This window comes from Osmerus eperlanus, chromosome 1 (assembly GCF_963692335.1).
Source record: "Osmerus eperlanus chromosome 1, fOsmEpe2.1, whole genome shotgun sequence".
NCBI lineage: Eukaryota > Metazoa > Chordata > Actinopteri > Osmeriformes > Osmeridae > Osmerus > Osmerus eperlanus.
Window position 1 is genome coordinate 7,305,141 of NC_085018.1, and position 16,138 is coordinate 7,321,278.

Consider the following 16,138-nt stretch of genomic DNA (forward strand, 5'->3'; position numbering starts at 1 on the left):
AGTGAAGGGGTGTCGATTAAATGGCTCATTTGTGTGAGGTTTTGTTATGTTCAGGTTAGGTTGCGTTTCTCAAAAAGTTAAATCAGCTCATCTGTTCTCAACTTTAAGTGTTGTTTTTCCAGGGCTTTAAATAAATGCCATCAATACTGAAACGTCAGTTGTCCGTGTACAGTTTGTATATGGAAACGTCACAGTGCTTAGTGTATGGGGTGTCGCTCTGAGACAGGCGAGTATGAAGCTGGGAGGGGAAAATCACAGTATACTCACTACAAAAAATAGACTACACCACTGTGTGTACTGTACCTATGTATCAACTGGTGTTACACGCACACAAACATGTACAAACACGCATGCATACACACACACGCACAAGAGACCGACGTTCTCCTCAGGGCCGTAAAAGACAGAGAAGTGACATTGTATGGGGATGGGAGAAGAAACCCACCCAAATTAGCTTTGGTTAAACAGGCGTGGGAGGAAATTGCCACAATTGTTACAAATCAAGTTCACATACAAAGAGATTTCTCATGAAAATCTTTTTAATCATTCACATGAAAGAAATGTAACACAGCCATACAATAAATCAAAACAATGTAACGCAACTTCGCAGGAAGAGACCCTGGCCTCGCCAGCAGTGCGCACGGGCCAAGCATGCGCCCTTAAAGGGGTTATTGACTGTTTTTTGGGGGTATTTCACACTGTTCCTTAAGGTCTCCGAATAGGGTATGTAACATCAGTGGCGGAGCCAGGGAATTTCCATTGGGGTGGCCAGGATGGGGCCAGTGATAATTTTTGGGTGGCAAGCATGTGTCTCACCAGGCGATGCAGAGCTATTTTAGACACATATAGGAAACATCTCAACATTATTCGGAATTCAGGTGAAAAAAAAGAATACACTTATTCTGTATTCATACTTGCACTTTCAACCTGACCTGTATATGAATAGACACACTTTAAGCCAATTGTAAATAAGATAACATCATATCAAGCTGTACTATATGTGAGTCTCTATACTGTATACCTGGAGGTCCATTTAAGTTGCTGCTCTCTGGGGGCTCCTCATCCTCACTCTCTGCCTGTTTTTTCTCCATCTCATCCTCATTCTTTGCCTTAGCTGTCTTCTTTCCACTTGCCCTGAAGAAGGACGCTATGTCTGCCTTCTTCCTCTTCATTATTTTTCCCTCTTTAATGACACCTATCCAAAATGCATACTGTATATACCTGACACAATCATAACACGTTCTGGCAACGTAGTTATCAAATACAGCATAGCATATAGCAATTTTAACAGTTTACTATGTTCTCCTCCGATCTAGCTTGCTTCTAAACTTCGCAAAATAGATAGTCATGGGTGGGATAGTCACAGTTATTAGAAGACAAAAACAACATCCATTATGATATCATACCTTTCTGTTTTGCGTTTCTTCACTTAGCCGCAGGTGCCGGTCGAAGCGTCAGGTGGTAACAGGCATTCTCAGGCCATGCTTGAGCCGTTTAATTCAAATACAGGATGTGTGCGCGCTGCGCGTGGCTAAAGGGTCCGACAGTGTACTAGCGGTGCGAGAAAGGTTCCGCATTTTTCCACAGCCGTCAAAACTTTTAACCGCTCTGATGTGGTGCTTGGGGTGGCCAATGGGGTGGCCGAGATTCTACGGGGGGTGGCCGTGGCCACCCCCGGCCACCCCCTGGCTCCGCCATTGTGTAACATTGGTTGGGCTGAAAATGGCCCGGGTGCTGTTCTATGCCCCGTGATACATCCAGTAAAATCTTCCCTGGAACAAATGCTAGGTTTTCTCCTTTTATGGTATGCTGATGAATATATAGATGAGCTGCGCGCTGATTGGTTGGTTTACAACGAGTGAAGCTGCAGAGCAAAAACTCAACACGGCCAACAGCACTCACTGAAACAAGAAGGTGGAGACTTGAAATAAAAACGTACAAATAAATCTATTGTGTCTACACAACACTGTTTTCAACAGATTGAGTAGATATCATTTTGAATTATTACGTTAGTTGTTTCCACTTCTGTTGTCGAAGCAAACAGGACCGCCTTAGGTGGGTAACGTTAGCACTACAGCTTAGCAAACAAACTATCGTGATTCATCTCAGCTTCAGTTAGCTCTAGCTATCTTGCTGAAAAATAGATCTGGACAAACATGCATCTTGAATTGTAGATTTACATGACAACACGGGTTATTTATTTGAATGAAACACAGTGAAGGACCTGGAAATAACATTAGCCCCATTGCCAATAAACTAGGCTAAATCATCACACAGTCTACCTATGCTCTTGCGTTAGCAAGCTAAACTAGTTTACATGCCTACAGTCTAGGTGTTTTCGCTATCTAGCTGTTCTTGCATTCCTTGCAAATCAGCATTAATAAAAAGCAGATGAGCTGGAGTCTAGCTAACATTGACTAGACGGGCATGATGTTTGTCTATACCGTAGAAGATCCCAGTACAGTTCGACCTTCGACACATTTGCACAAACTATTTCACCAAGGACGGTTTTGAAAACCAGGGACAATGTAAAGCAGGATTTGCTATGAAGCTGTTGCTGAAAAGAGGTGCGTTCCGACCTTAGGTTCACCACAACCGCAAGCTGTAGTATGATTTTGTCGGTAACAGTTATTAGCAATGCTAACGTATCCTGTATCTAGCACCTGCCTTTCTCCAGTTCTTTCAAATAGATAATCTAGACAGGCGTTAGCAATAGGCTATACTGCTATTCGTTTTCTGGCTATTTTTTCGGAAGCTTCCCTTCTAATGCCGACTACAGCTAGTCTAGCTAGAGTAATTTGCCAAGTAAGGTATGTTGATGTGTTTAGAAATGTATTTAGCATTCTACCTATGCTAGATACAGGAGATGTTAGCATTGCTAATAGGCTAAAGGCCGATTTATACTACTCCGTTTTCACGGACACAGGGAACGCCCTCTCTGACATGGAACGCCCACTCCGAGCCCTCTCCGAGCCCCTCGGAGAGCTCAACTTGCACCTCCTGATTTTCCTGACTATCCGTCTGTCCGTCTGTCATTTTACGGATACCCCTTGGCTGTGATTGGTCCGTATTAAGAACCGCTTGCGTCAGGGGCGGGGTTGCCGTGATAAACAGGACGAACAGAATCCTTTGACTATGTTTGACCGCCATTGCTGTACGTTTTTACAATTCATATTTCAGCTAAACAGTACATGTAAATCAACATCTGAATAAAAATGTGACGAGAAATCGGCAGTGTAGTTGCTGAAAATGTGCTTATTTTATTGATGAAACGGCTAATTTGTAAATTTGCTCTGACTTTTCGATAATATAACCTAGCTAGCATCGCAGTGCAGCGCCACCTACTCTTCTGGCAGTGAAGTGTTTTCAGCACCCACAGCCTTCGGAGTACTATAAATTCAACCAATCCGTCCGACTCCGTCCGTCCGTCTGTCCGTAACGGAGTCGGAGAAGTATAATTCGGCCTTAACTGTTAGCAGACAAAATCATACTTACAGCCTGCGTTTGTGATGAGCATACGGTTGGAACAGCACCTCTTTTCAGCAACAGCGGCTTAACAAATCCTTCTTTAAATTGTCCAAGGTTTTCATTCAAAACTGTCCTCTGTGAAATGGTTTGAGCAAATGTGTAATTGAGGGTCGAACTGCACAGGGATCTTCTCATAGACAAACATCACAGCCCGTCGAGTGTTTGGTTCCTTAGGAAGACTCTGAAAAGTGTCAGCATTCCCTGTACAGCCTGGAACCAGTGTGCGAATTACGGGGGGGTTTGGGGGGGTCTGACCCCCCCGATTAAGGCTCGGACCCCCCCAAAAGAGGTAAAAACAACAGGTCGGGGGGGTCGATACATTTATATATCGTTTTTACCTGTAATCGTAAATATCACAAATATAGTTACCATATTCATTAAATAACAGGTTGGCGATACACAGAAATGTTGACTTTATGGCAGGGAATATCACACACTATTACACTGACTGCCATAGTCAAAATTCACTCAGTAAACACCGCGCGTGAGTGACCAGGCAGTGTGCAATACATAAGCTTGAATCACCTCAGTGTAGCGGTGCGTTCTGCGCCGTGAGAAAGTGCAAGAAAGGCAAGTTTGCTATCTAATACCCCAAAAATCTGTCACAAATGTATAATGGCAATTAGCTGTAGAATATTCACAAGAATGTTAATGATAGAAACATGGTTAACCACCAACTTAAAAGATAGCTATCGCTAGCTCTATATCAAGCAAGATAGCTTCATTTGTCTGTCTCATTGCTTGTCAGAATCTGGAGAGATTTCCAACAACCTTATTTTGTTCCTCTGGTAATTTTTAATTTTGTAAAGATCAATTTTTTTTATTTCAGAAAGAAATGACTACAAACAATAGTGTTTGTGGTTTTAGTAGTGCGTTGTCGTGCCTGTTTTACAGCTACATTTTTTAATTGTGAGATTTACATAGGAAAGAGGTGTCAATGGACTTTGAGGTTCACTGTATGTCCATTTTACCCACTGAACTGTCGTTATTCAACTGTGACAAGGTAAATTAGGGAAGTTCATTCCCTAACTTACCGACGTGCGTCTGTGGAGCGAAAAGTCCGCTGTGCGTCGGGTACAAAATAGGAATGATACATGTGTCGGTGTACAAAGTCAATTGCACTGGGTGCAAGATAGGGCCCACAAGCTCAAAGGCTACAGTATCTGTGTCATAGAGTCTAGTACTATTAGCACTGTTAGGAACGCATGACAGAGTTATTGGTGTAACTTTTACTGACATTTCCTGGAGCTCTGTACCAGGCAGAGGAAAAGAGGAAGAGGGGGGAGAGAGAGGACAGAGCGCATGTGGTTTGTAGAGAGCTGGGGGGCCTGGAGGGGGGAGGGAGAGAGAGGGAGGAGTCAGGACTGTTGTTTTGAAGGCTTGACATCACCTGTACTACCTAACCCTAACCCAGTCGAACACCCCCTCACCACATCCATGTCAGTGGTCACTAGTTCTAAATACCGGCATGCATCAGTCACACCTGCCTGTACCACTGGGACAGTCATCAATAAAACTGAAGCATGATCTGCTTTTGATCATGTTTATAGTATCTACTCAATAGCCCCCTCTTTCTACTCCTTATCCCTCTTTTCTTCTCTCCTTCACCTCACCCCACTCACTTTTCACATTGTCCATCACTAACACGCTTATCCCTCCCTCCCTTCTCCCTCTCAATCTCTCTTCCTCCCTCCATACATCTGTCTGTCTCCCTCCTTCTCTGTCTCCCTCCTTTTCTCCCTCCCTCCCTCCTTCCCTCCCTCTGTTAGGTCTCTAGGGACAGGAGGTTTAGCATACATTTTTCATCCATCCCTCCATCATCCTAACAATTCGTCTAATTCTGGAGAGCGAGAGCAAAAGAAAGATACAGAGAGAAATACAGAGAAAGAGAGAGCTATAAAGAAAGTTTAATAAATACAGAGAAAGAGAGATTAAAAGCTAGTAAAAGGAGAAAGAACTGGGTGGGCATTGAGAAATGAAATCATCATGAGCGGGGGATAAAATGACAATGAAACTAGTATAAATGGAGACAGAGGAAAAACAGAGATGACAGGATACTGAACATATATCCATCATCCCCCTTCCACTATTAGTCAGTGATTTGTGGCATACAATTGAGCAAATGAGAAGGAGAGAGAAGAATAGAGAGACAAGTGAAGGAGAGTGACAGACACACAGGGGGATGGGTATCATCAACAGAAATATACCCCAAACTGTTTCTCTGTCTCTCTTTCCCTTTCCCTCTCTATCCCTCCTCCTCCCTCTCTCTCTCTGTCCCCTCCCATACTGCTACTGTTACCATGGGGGGTTTTCATTCAATTGCATCAGCCCTCTCTCTACGAGCCTCTCTATGCATTACGCTCCACTTAGAAGGAAGTGATGCGTTCTTACAGCAGCAACATAATTTATTTCCCCTACAATGGCCACAGAAGAGCACAGGGATTTGTAATCCGATTCTCCGAAAGCATACATTGACAATATAGTACCCAGTAATGGAAAAAATAGAAGCATTGCTTCATGTTGGATTCAAATTTGATGTGAGTGTGTGAGAGTGATAGTAAGATAGGGAAAGGGTGAGTGAAAAAAAACAATTGAGAGATTTGGTCCCATTTGGTCCGTTTGTAAGAGAGAGAAATATATGGTGCAGGTGCTAGAGAAATTTAGAGGGAGAGTCAGAAAAAAAAAGATGTAGATAGAGACAGAGAGAAACAGGGTTTCCCACAGCACTTTTCAGTTAAGGCGGCCGCCTAAGCAACACACGCCTGCCGCCTTAACTACATCGTAAAAAAATGTCAAAAAACAATATCCGCCGTGTTACTCTGTCCTGTTTTCTCCCTTCCATTCCAAAACGCCAGCCTCCTCTGCAGACCGCATTAGTCTATCGCACAACTATCCCCCCCCCCCCGCATTAGTCTATCACACAAACTAGTCCCCCCCCCCCCTCCCCGGTCTGACGGCAAACCCAACCTACCACCTTAACTAACACATTTTCTGCGGGAAACCCTGGAGAAAGATGGAGAGAGAGAAAGAGTGAGAAGAGAGAAATAGGGAGGAAGAGGTGAAGACGGAAAGGAGGACCACAAACACACACGCACAAAAAACACACACAAACACACACCACAAGATATCTGCACTGTCCATCACTTGGCACTAGTCAATGATGAGTGTTCTGTTCATCTGGGATAATTTTAACCATCACATCACGCTGAACTGCGCGCACACACACTCACACACACCACCCACACACCCATGCACACACAAACACTGATTTATTCCACATAACAATCAAGCCCCAGTGGTGTATAAAGTACCCAAAAGCCATACTTGAGTCAAAGTAAAGATACCTTACTGGAAAATGACTCACCTATTAGAATACTACATGAGTAAAAGTCTTAAAGGGGTCATTGATTGCAGAACCAAATTTACCTTGTCACAGTTGAATAACGACAGTTCAGTGGGTAAAATGGACATACAGTGAACCTCAAAGTCCATTGACTTGACTTGATTCCTATGCAAATCTCACAATAAAAAAATTTAGCTGTAAAACGGTGGTTTTGAAATACCCCCCAAACAACAGTCAATCACCCCTTTAAAGTACCGTATTTTTCAGACTATAAGTCGCTCCGGAGTATAAGTCGCATCAGTCACAAAATGCGTCATGAAGGGGAAAAAAACATATATAAATCGCACTGACATAAATCGCATTTATTTTGACATTTATTTCACAAAATCCAAGACCAAGAACAGACATTTAATCTGGAAAGGCAAGTTATTCAACTACACAATAGCACACAGAACAACAGGCTGAATAGGTGTCCAGTATTTTACTCAGCTACACAATAGCATAAAGAACATACCTGGGAGGCTGAATAGGCTAAATTAACATAACAAGCTAGCGAGTCCAACAAGCAAGTTACCGGTAAACTAGTTCACCAAGCTCCCGATCTCATTCCACATCACTGAATCCGTTGAACTCTTTGGTTCATGTCAGTCAGTATGAATTAACATTTAAAAACATGTTAAATTATATTTTGAGATATAAGTCGCACCTGACTATAAGTCGCAGGACCAGCCAAACTATGAAAAAATTGTGACTTATAGTCCAATTTTCTGATATTAAATGTACTTAAGTATTGAAAGTAAAAGTATAAGTTAATGCTGTTAATAAAAAAGCAAAGGGTCAGAATTTTTTGAATTATGACGTTTATTCTTTTAAGTGCTGTGGCCACCATGACCAAGGATAAGGAGTTGGGTTGAAAATATTTATGTTTATGCTAATTATTATAACTAAACATTAACGTTGCGGCTCATGGGATTCATCTTAATTTACCTCAATGTGTTTCCTGAGGTTGGATGTGGAGTTTTTGAATGCCAATATTTCAGTATCTTTGGGTAAGCATAAGAGGCACTTCATCCGGTACGAAGAAGCAAACCGCGGCTTTGAGAGCACTTGCTTGCAATTGCGCATTAACGTGATTAACCAATTATTTAACTTGCAAGCTAGGACCACTGATTCGCCAAACCTGCTTGCTTGCAGTCTGTGTTCCACCACAGTCCCCGACGTTGGTCTCATGATTCTTTTTTTTCTTCTAAAGATAGATTTGATTTTGTAGCGAGTAAGGGGCAAGTTTCAGGGGAAATGTATCAGAGTCAAAGTATCAGTTTTCTTTGCAAAATGTAGTGAAGTAAAAGTGAAAGTAAACAGAAATATAAATAATAAAGTACAGATATTAAAAAAAAACCTCTGTAGTGTACACACACCGTTATTTAGCACTAGCATTGTTAGCTACTGTATCCCTGCCTGTGTTTGCGCTGTTGCTCAGCAAGTATCGTGTCGTGGTGTAGGAGGACTGATGGATGCATCATACATTTAAGGCATTTAGCTAAGACTTGCATGTACAGTACGTAATGTCACATTAAATATTTTATTTAAACTCAAGCTTTTGTGGTGCATCGCTGTATATCAGTTGTAAAAAATGTCCCCAGAAATTGTACCCTCTCTAGTTACATTAATAATTGCATTGCATGTCGATTTAAGGTGTGCCCCAAAATGTTCTGCTTGCGCTCCTAAAATTTTCAGTCAGGGGTAGCCCAGGTTTAGCCTGGTCCTAACCAGACTCTCGTACATTTCTTTTGTAATAGAGCTAGCTGCCGTAGCTGGAAAATCAAACTGTTCCCGAACCCCGTGGGGAGGAGGGCCACAACATCATGGCCACCAACAAAACTCGGAGCAAAACTGGCTTTAGATTATGGATATTCGGCAGCGTTGCCACAACGGACCGAATGGCTTTGCTCGCATCTTTCTCCGCCGCCATTACGGAACTACAACACAAACTAGTGCACGACAGCCACTCCCTCTGTTCGCTGATTGGCCGGTAGAAAATTAACCGGAGACATCTGACTTCCTTACCTCATGGCCAGACCTAGTACAGAAGCAATATCAAAATTGAGCGGAAGTACGTAGGAGGGCAGAGCCAGGCTATCACAGGTTGCTCCTAGTAAAAAAAAGTGCATTCGAAATGGACTGCGGCTGCATGGAACGACCGGCGAGAGTAGCAGCTTGCAGTCGGGGAGGAGTTAAAAATGCCTCTGTGAAGTCGGACATTCCTAGCCTGACATTGTCATACTCATAATTCTAGTCAGAATATGAGTCTGATACCGCTCCGTTGGCTAGACCTACAACCAATCAGAGCAACGTAGTATGTTAACTTTTACGGAATCCCGTAGGAAGGACGGCAAAAACATATTTTCCATCGACAAATGCCTTGATCGCGTATCTCTGTTCTCTTTCAAAATGAATGCGCTGTCGATGTCTTCTAAAACAGACTCGATGTCAGAATGTACACATCTCAGCTCTCCAGCGGCAGCAATGTTTGTTGAAAACGAATTCAACCCAAGCGCTCTTTGGTGACGTGGTTGATTACGTTACTGTTGATCATCTGTCCATCATCGCATAAAGCCCGCCCTGACAATTTGATTGGTCCGAACAGCTCTTGTTCGGACATAGTTTTTCCCCAACCGAGCGACCCCAGACCCAACTTCCCGACCAAAACATTTTTGTGGGCGGGGCTAAGTTTGGCTGGCACCCAGGCTAGATCAAGCGCTGTTTGCCTACTTTACTTTATTTATAATTAAACTTTCTTCAACAAATTTTTTATTAAATTAAACAGTTTGGTCCGGATTTGAGCATTGGCGAAACTGAAGGTGTCAGAATAATTACAAAACACGCATCAAAGTTGTTGTGTGTGAGTCTGGCCAATCATGAAATAGCTGTGTCGTCATTAGAACCCGTGCAGTTGCTCTTGAGAAAATACGCTCGGCTACACAGCCGGCAGTTCTCGAATCGATCTCACGGTACTTTGATGGCTACGTCACAGTGACCTAGCCTTGGCGCCGTCTCAAGTCGGACAAAAAGTCTAACCAGAATTCACAGTTTAAAGTCAGCTGCCTGCAGCCGGCTGCGGCGCTGCATGAAGTCAGTCCATGTCGAACGCACCTATTGATACGATGTTCTAGTAAGACAGACAGCGATATCAGCGACCCCTCAGAATTAGTACCGTAGCTAAAAGTCTAGGAAAGTTGAGGCTACTTGGTTCCCCTTCGTTTTTTTTGGTGAGCAGTCTCACAAGCCCTACTTACTCACTTATTTAGCACTAGCGTTGCTACCTGCATATACTTACAGCTGGCAGCTGTGCTCCGTTTTGCTCCTAGATTCAGACCTAGCCCCGGTAAATTGTAGAGCTAGCTAACTACTACACTTCTGTTGTGTGGGAATCGCAGCAGCTAACCAGTCGAAGGGTGTACAAAAATAAAGGAGCACAGCCCACTCTACCCTCTCTAGTTCTAATATGCCTTTCTCCAAGATGGGTCTGTCTCTGATGTCCCCCAGTGGTTGGTCAGAGCATTTGACACACATGTCGAACTGGAACCTGAACAATAAATGACATGTCATTTGGAATTTGGATATCTTCCCCCATTTCTATCTTTCAGGATCGTTTCTAAAAGTAATCTTTTAAACTCTGAACCCTAATGTTGACCAATCAACATTCTGACCTCTGAACTTTGACCCTTCGCATTACAACCTCATTATTTACATTTAGTCATTTAGCAGACACTCTTATAACCAGTCTCTCCGTCTCCTTCCCTCCACCATCTTTGCGAGGACCCCTGAACATAGCCATCCTCTCTTTTTGCCTCTGTTAAACTCCACAGAGGAGATGTGTGTGAAGTAGGTAGCATTCAATCACTCTTTCCTCAACCTCTCGTAGATATTGATAGCTGCATGGGTGTTGTGGTGGTCTGCATGCTGAACACACACACTATCACACACACATGGTTTGTGATATGCTTTTCTTTTCCTTGGTTCATAATGTTTACCTTAATTGATACTTTGCATGAATTGTTCTGCCTAGCAGGTATCGAAACACGCTGAGATGGCTGGTGTGAGCCACTGCTGCAGATACTAACACAACAGGAGGAATCTGACTTATATTTTGTTGCTGTCGTGCATGAGTTTGTGTTTTGTCTACCTGCATGACTTGGGGGATGATGACAATGATGATGAAGATAACGCAGAGGCACCCGACAAAGAACATAAGACAGAAATCTAGATTTTGATGAATGCTCTAGTCTAATGTGTGTCATTTTTTCTCCCTCTCTGTCTCTACGTCACCTTTCCTCTACCTCTCACACACTGTCTCTCTCCTTCTCCCTCTCTGTCACTCTTTCCTTCTCTGTCTCTCTCTCTCCCTCTCTGTTTCTTTTTCTCCCTCTATCTCTGTCTCTCTCGCTCTACTTCTATATCTTTCTATCTCCCTCTCTGTCTCTACCCATCTACCTCCCTCTCTGTGTCTGTCCTTTCCCCAGGTGTGGTACGAGGAGGAGGAGGAGGAAGGAGACTTGAAGGGTGCCATTGTGTTCTGTGTGCAGGCAGAGCACGCAGGCACGCGTACGTACTACTTCAGCGCTGAGAGCCAGGAGGAGCAGGAGCAGTGGGTGGCGGCCATGAGCGAGGCCACGTGGGTCCAGCCACAGCCGACACAGAGGTACACGCACGCATACATACACCCACCCACGCACTCACACACACTTATGGGGCGCAATACGTTTTATATGCAAAGGGCTCACTAGTACGTTGGTCGAGATGTGTCAACGCTTTGCAAAAGCCACAACACAAACGCAAAAGCCACAACACAAACGCAAAAGCTGTATATGGGTTGCAGGTTCACTCAACAAAATGGACAAAACATAACCTTCCAAAAGAAAAATGGAAGCAAAGTTCAGGCTACAATCCATGGCAGCTAGTTCTCAAACTGGGTGTAGGAACCCCTATTTTGTCCATGGGGACACCATTAGGCTAATATTGGGGGGTTCAGAGAACACCTTTTTTATTGATATCCATGGGTTATAGAGAGGAGACATTTGACGCTATAATACACTGATTGACAGAGGCACAGATAGATTTGCATCTTTAAACTATCCCCAACTGACCGGTTAGGCTACACAACACATTGCATCATATAAACAACTAACAATAAATAACAATAAATAACAATAGCATTGCTAGCTTGCGAACCAAGCTGTACTTATTACTGAAGTTTCCTCGTCCAATGCAACCAATAATACCGCCAGCAAAACCACCTTTGTTTGCTGGACACGTCTCAAAAACTGAGACAACATTTACATGTGTAAATGGCAACGTGTCACGTGACACTGTTCAATTCGAGGCGAAAAAGACGGTGACTTTGCCTCAAGTCGGCGGTTTACTTATTGCCCACTGAGCGTTCCATACAGGTGTGCGGAGGCGTTTCAGTATGCGAAGCACACGTCACCTGCCTGTGTGCACGCTAAGATATCAATCGAAACTGTAAGACTTAAGGTGCGTTTACACTGCAGCGACGTGAGCGACGCGACAACATTTTCACATTAATTTTCAATGGAGCCAGGCGAATGGCTTGCGTGGTACATTGTGGGTAGCACCGCGACACAATCCAAGCGATTCGAGTTGAGATTTTCTCAACTTTATGCAAATTCTGAGTGTTTTCTTGTTTTTCATAACGTAGCAACCATGGTAAACATTTCTAGCTTTCAGTTTCAAGATGGAGGAGAAACTAATCGCCTATGTGGCTGCATATCCAGTCCTGTACGAATACACATTACGTAACTTCGTTCTATGGTAACTAGCTAGCTAGCCCGACTGGGACTCTCTAGTCGTATCGACAGATTAGCAGAGACTTCGAGTAATATAATAAAACATTTTTACTAGTGGTGGGCCGTTATCGGCGTTAATGCGCGTTAACGCGCTGCGACTCTTATCGGCGATAAAAAAAATATCCCCGTTAATCTATTCTCAAAGTTGGGTTGGGAGCTGGGTCTATACTACGCAAGCTATGATGACTTTCACTTTTGATATTTTAGCGCGGATGTATACCTAGCCGAATTGCACTGTAGGGGGCGAGAACGAGTCTTCGAACCTGTGTGTATGCCTTGTGTATGAAATTATCACATCAAACGTGATGTGCTAACATGGATGCAGCTATGAAGCCGCCTGGTTTGCTTCAGGGAAAATGTATTTTTAAGAAGCTTCCCAATGGAAACCTTGACAAGACTAAGGTTGTTTGCACCTTGTGCTATGCGGAATTAGTTTACTGTAGGAGTTCTTCCAGTCTCAAATACCACCTAAACGCAAAGCATCCCTTAACTAATGCGGAAGATGCCGGGCCAAGCACTGATGTAGCGCAGGGGAAGAGTCGTCGTCAAACTACGATGTTTGAGTGCAACCGAGGCAAGCCCGTCAGCACAGCTCTATCAGACAAGCTAACTAATCTAATAAACAGTTAATAAACACAAGTACATCTTATTGAACATAATGTATTTTCATCACCAATTATCATAGTAGAACAGCTTTCTCAGGCATATGTGATGCATTTTGGAAACAGGAGATGAGCTCCTGGTCTAATGCGCCACCTGGCTTGAGAAACTCGTTCTCAAAGATTTACTTTTAGTCATTATTTGGGTAGCACACATATTCTGAATGCCTTCGGCGGAATTCAAATGAGCCATTTTAATCTAGATTAACGCCAAGATTACAGTGAGATTAATCTAGATTTAAAAAAAATATCTATGCCCACCACTAATTTTTACACATCACCGTGTATGTCTATTAAGGTTGTTGAATTTTGTATAGGCTACAAGTTGTATTTGAACGACACGATGTGAGCGACAACATGTTTTCCATTCATTTTCAATGGAGCCAGGCGAATCGCTAGTATAGTTAGTATAGAAAGAGACAACATATTAAAACAAAGAATCTTATACCCCAAACATTCATTCAAAACTGAAAGCATGCAGCCAAGGAGCTCTCCCCCTTTATTAATTATTTATCAACTATTTGAGAAATCAAATATAAAAGCATAATAGAATGTAAAGGAACTGGCGTCAGTTACTTGTAAAATGCATAGATAATGTTTAACAATATCTTAACAAAATCTCAATTTAGCTTGCACCTAAGTTATACATATGTGTGGCAGTCTGCAAGAACCCATCTGATGTCGCAGCCGCTCATTGTTGGCTATAAGCAGAGAATGTCTAATATGGGGAAAACTGCCACTCTCAGGAAACTTCCGGCTTCTGAACTCGTCCACTCTAGTTCCATGTTGGTTTTGAGGGATGTTGTGCAAATAAGTATTTATAGACAACGTATTTATTATATTTTTTTTATTTATTATTATGTATGTATTCACAATCACTTATTATTAGACCAACTAACTATTGCAATAACTTATTATCAATTTGTGTTTTTTTTTTTGCCTGCGCAGAAAGATCAACTGCGCAATAGAATGTAGGTTGTCAGATTGACAAATTGGTTGAAAATGGTATATACATAATGGTATATACATAATGGTATGATTGATTTCACCATTTATTCATACACATGACAAATGGTTTAACATTGGCGGAATGGATGTACATGGGGAAGTGCTCCCTGCCTTCACTGCAGCATGCATGACATGAGGCAGGGAGCAACAAGTTAAATCCCCCACGGGGAGAACAGATAGACCACATGGGGGAGAAGGGGATGGTGGTGGGTGGCAGCAGCGCAGAACACAAGGGTAATCGAGGACGAGTGTGCGACTTTATAGCGCCGCCTATCAAGCTAAGCCTATGGCGCGTGCTAGCTAAGCCTATGGAGCGCGCTGCCCGAGTTCCATGCCTGAACTATCTCCGCCCATTTCAGTCAAGACACTCACGTGATTGATTTCACCATTTATTCATACACATGACAAATGGTTTAACATTGGTGGAATGGATGTACATGGGGAAGCGCTCCCTGCCTTCACTGCAGCATGCATGACATGAGGCAGGGAGCAACAAGTTAAATCCCCAAAACACAGACACTCCGCCAGTCTATACTATGTGTAGAGCGGAGCGTCGCTCCTCCTGAGCCTCAGGAGGACCACATGACATCCCACTGTTACTAGCAACAAAACTATGTGTGAGACAAATGGTGCATCCGCTGTTCCCAGGGCATATAGACGGACGTCCACATGTAGACACTGGATTCTGATGGCGACGTAGCGAGGACGTCTGCGGATCACCACGGCTGCATAGAGATCCGAAGAGACATACTACCATTGCAATGTATGAAGCCACCCAACCACAGGATACATGCGGACCACATTGGTCACCAGAGGTCTCAGACCCGCTCAGCTTGAGCGCCTGCTCAGCTTGAGCGCCCTGCTCAGCTTGAGCGCCCTGCTCAGCCCGAGTGCCTTGCTCGGCTTCTTCTTGAGCTCCTGCTCGGCTGCTTCTTGAGCTCCTGCTCGGCTGCTTCTTGAGCTCCTGCTCGGCTTCTGCTTGGGCGCCTGTTCGGCTTCTGCTTGGGCGCCTGCTCGGCTTGGGTGCCTGCTCGGTTTCCTGAGCGCCTGCTCAGCTTGGAGGCCTGCTCAGCTTGAGCGCCTTCTCGAGCGCCTGCTCGGCTTCCTGAGCGCCTGCTCGGCTTCCTGAGCGCCTGCTCAGCTTGGAGGCCTGCTCAGCTTGAGCGTCTTCTAGAGCGCCTGCTCGGTTTCCTGAGCGCCTGCTCAGCTTGGAGGCCTGCTCAGCTTGAGCACCTTCTCGAGTGCATGATCGGTTTCCTGAGCGCCTGCTCGTCTTCCTGAGCGCCTGCTCGGCTTCCTGAGCGCCTGCTCGGCTTCCTGAACGCCTGCTCAGCTTCCTGAACGCCTGCTCAGCTTCCTGAACGCCTGCTCGGCTTCCTGAGCGCCTTCTCGGTTTCCTGAGCGCCTGCTCAGCTTCCTGAGCGCCTGCTCAGCTTGGAGGCCTGCTCGGCTTCTTCTAGAGCGCCAGCTCGGCTCTTCTTGAGCGCCTGCTCGGCTTCTTCTTGAGCGCCTGCTCGGCTTCTTCTTTAGCGCCTGCTCGGCTTCTTCTTGAGCGCCTGCTCGGCTTCTTCTTGAGCGCCTGCTCGGCTTCTTCTTGAGCGCCTGCTCAGCTGCTCGGCCTAGAGTAGATAGTCGCAGAGCGTTATCCAATGCAAGACTCTATTGTGTACCGGCTGCAAGCATCGCCCGACACAGTCCCGGTCTCTGTTCTCAAGCGCTCATGAGTTCTGTGC

The 16,138-nt window shown here is 44.3% G+C and overlaps 1 protein-coding gene across 10 annotated transcripts in view; it reads left to right on the top strand.

Annotated features, from left to right (window-relative positions):
- plekha6 (pleckstrin homology domain containing, family A member 6) overlaps positions 1-16,138 on the top strand; it is a 300,812-nt gene that overhangs the window by 233,782 nt on the left and 50,892 nt on the right. For 9 of the 10 annotated variants that reach the window (XR_009929718.1, XR_009929719.1, XR_009929712.1 and 6 more), the window contains one exon: positions 11,395-11,573. Coding sequence is in view for 2 of the 10 variants with exons in the window: in XM_062456283.1 (XP_062312267.1) it covers positions 11,395-11,573 (179 nt within the window). In the remaining 8 variants the exon portion in view is untranslated. The remainder of the gene's footprint in view (positions 1-11,394; positions 11,574-16,138) is intronic. The other variant, XR_009929715.1, reaches the window with a different exon arrangement.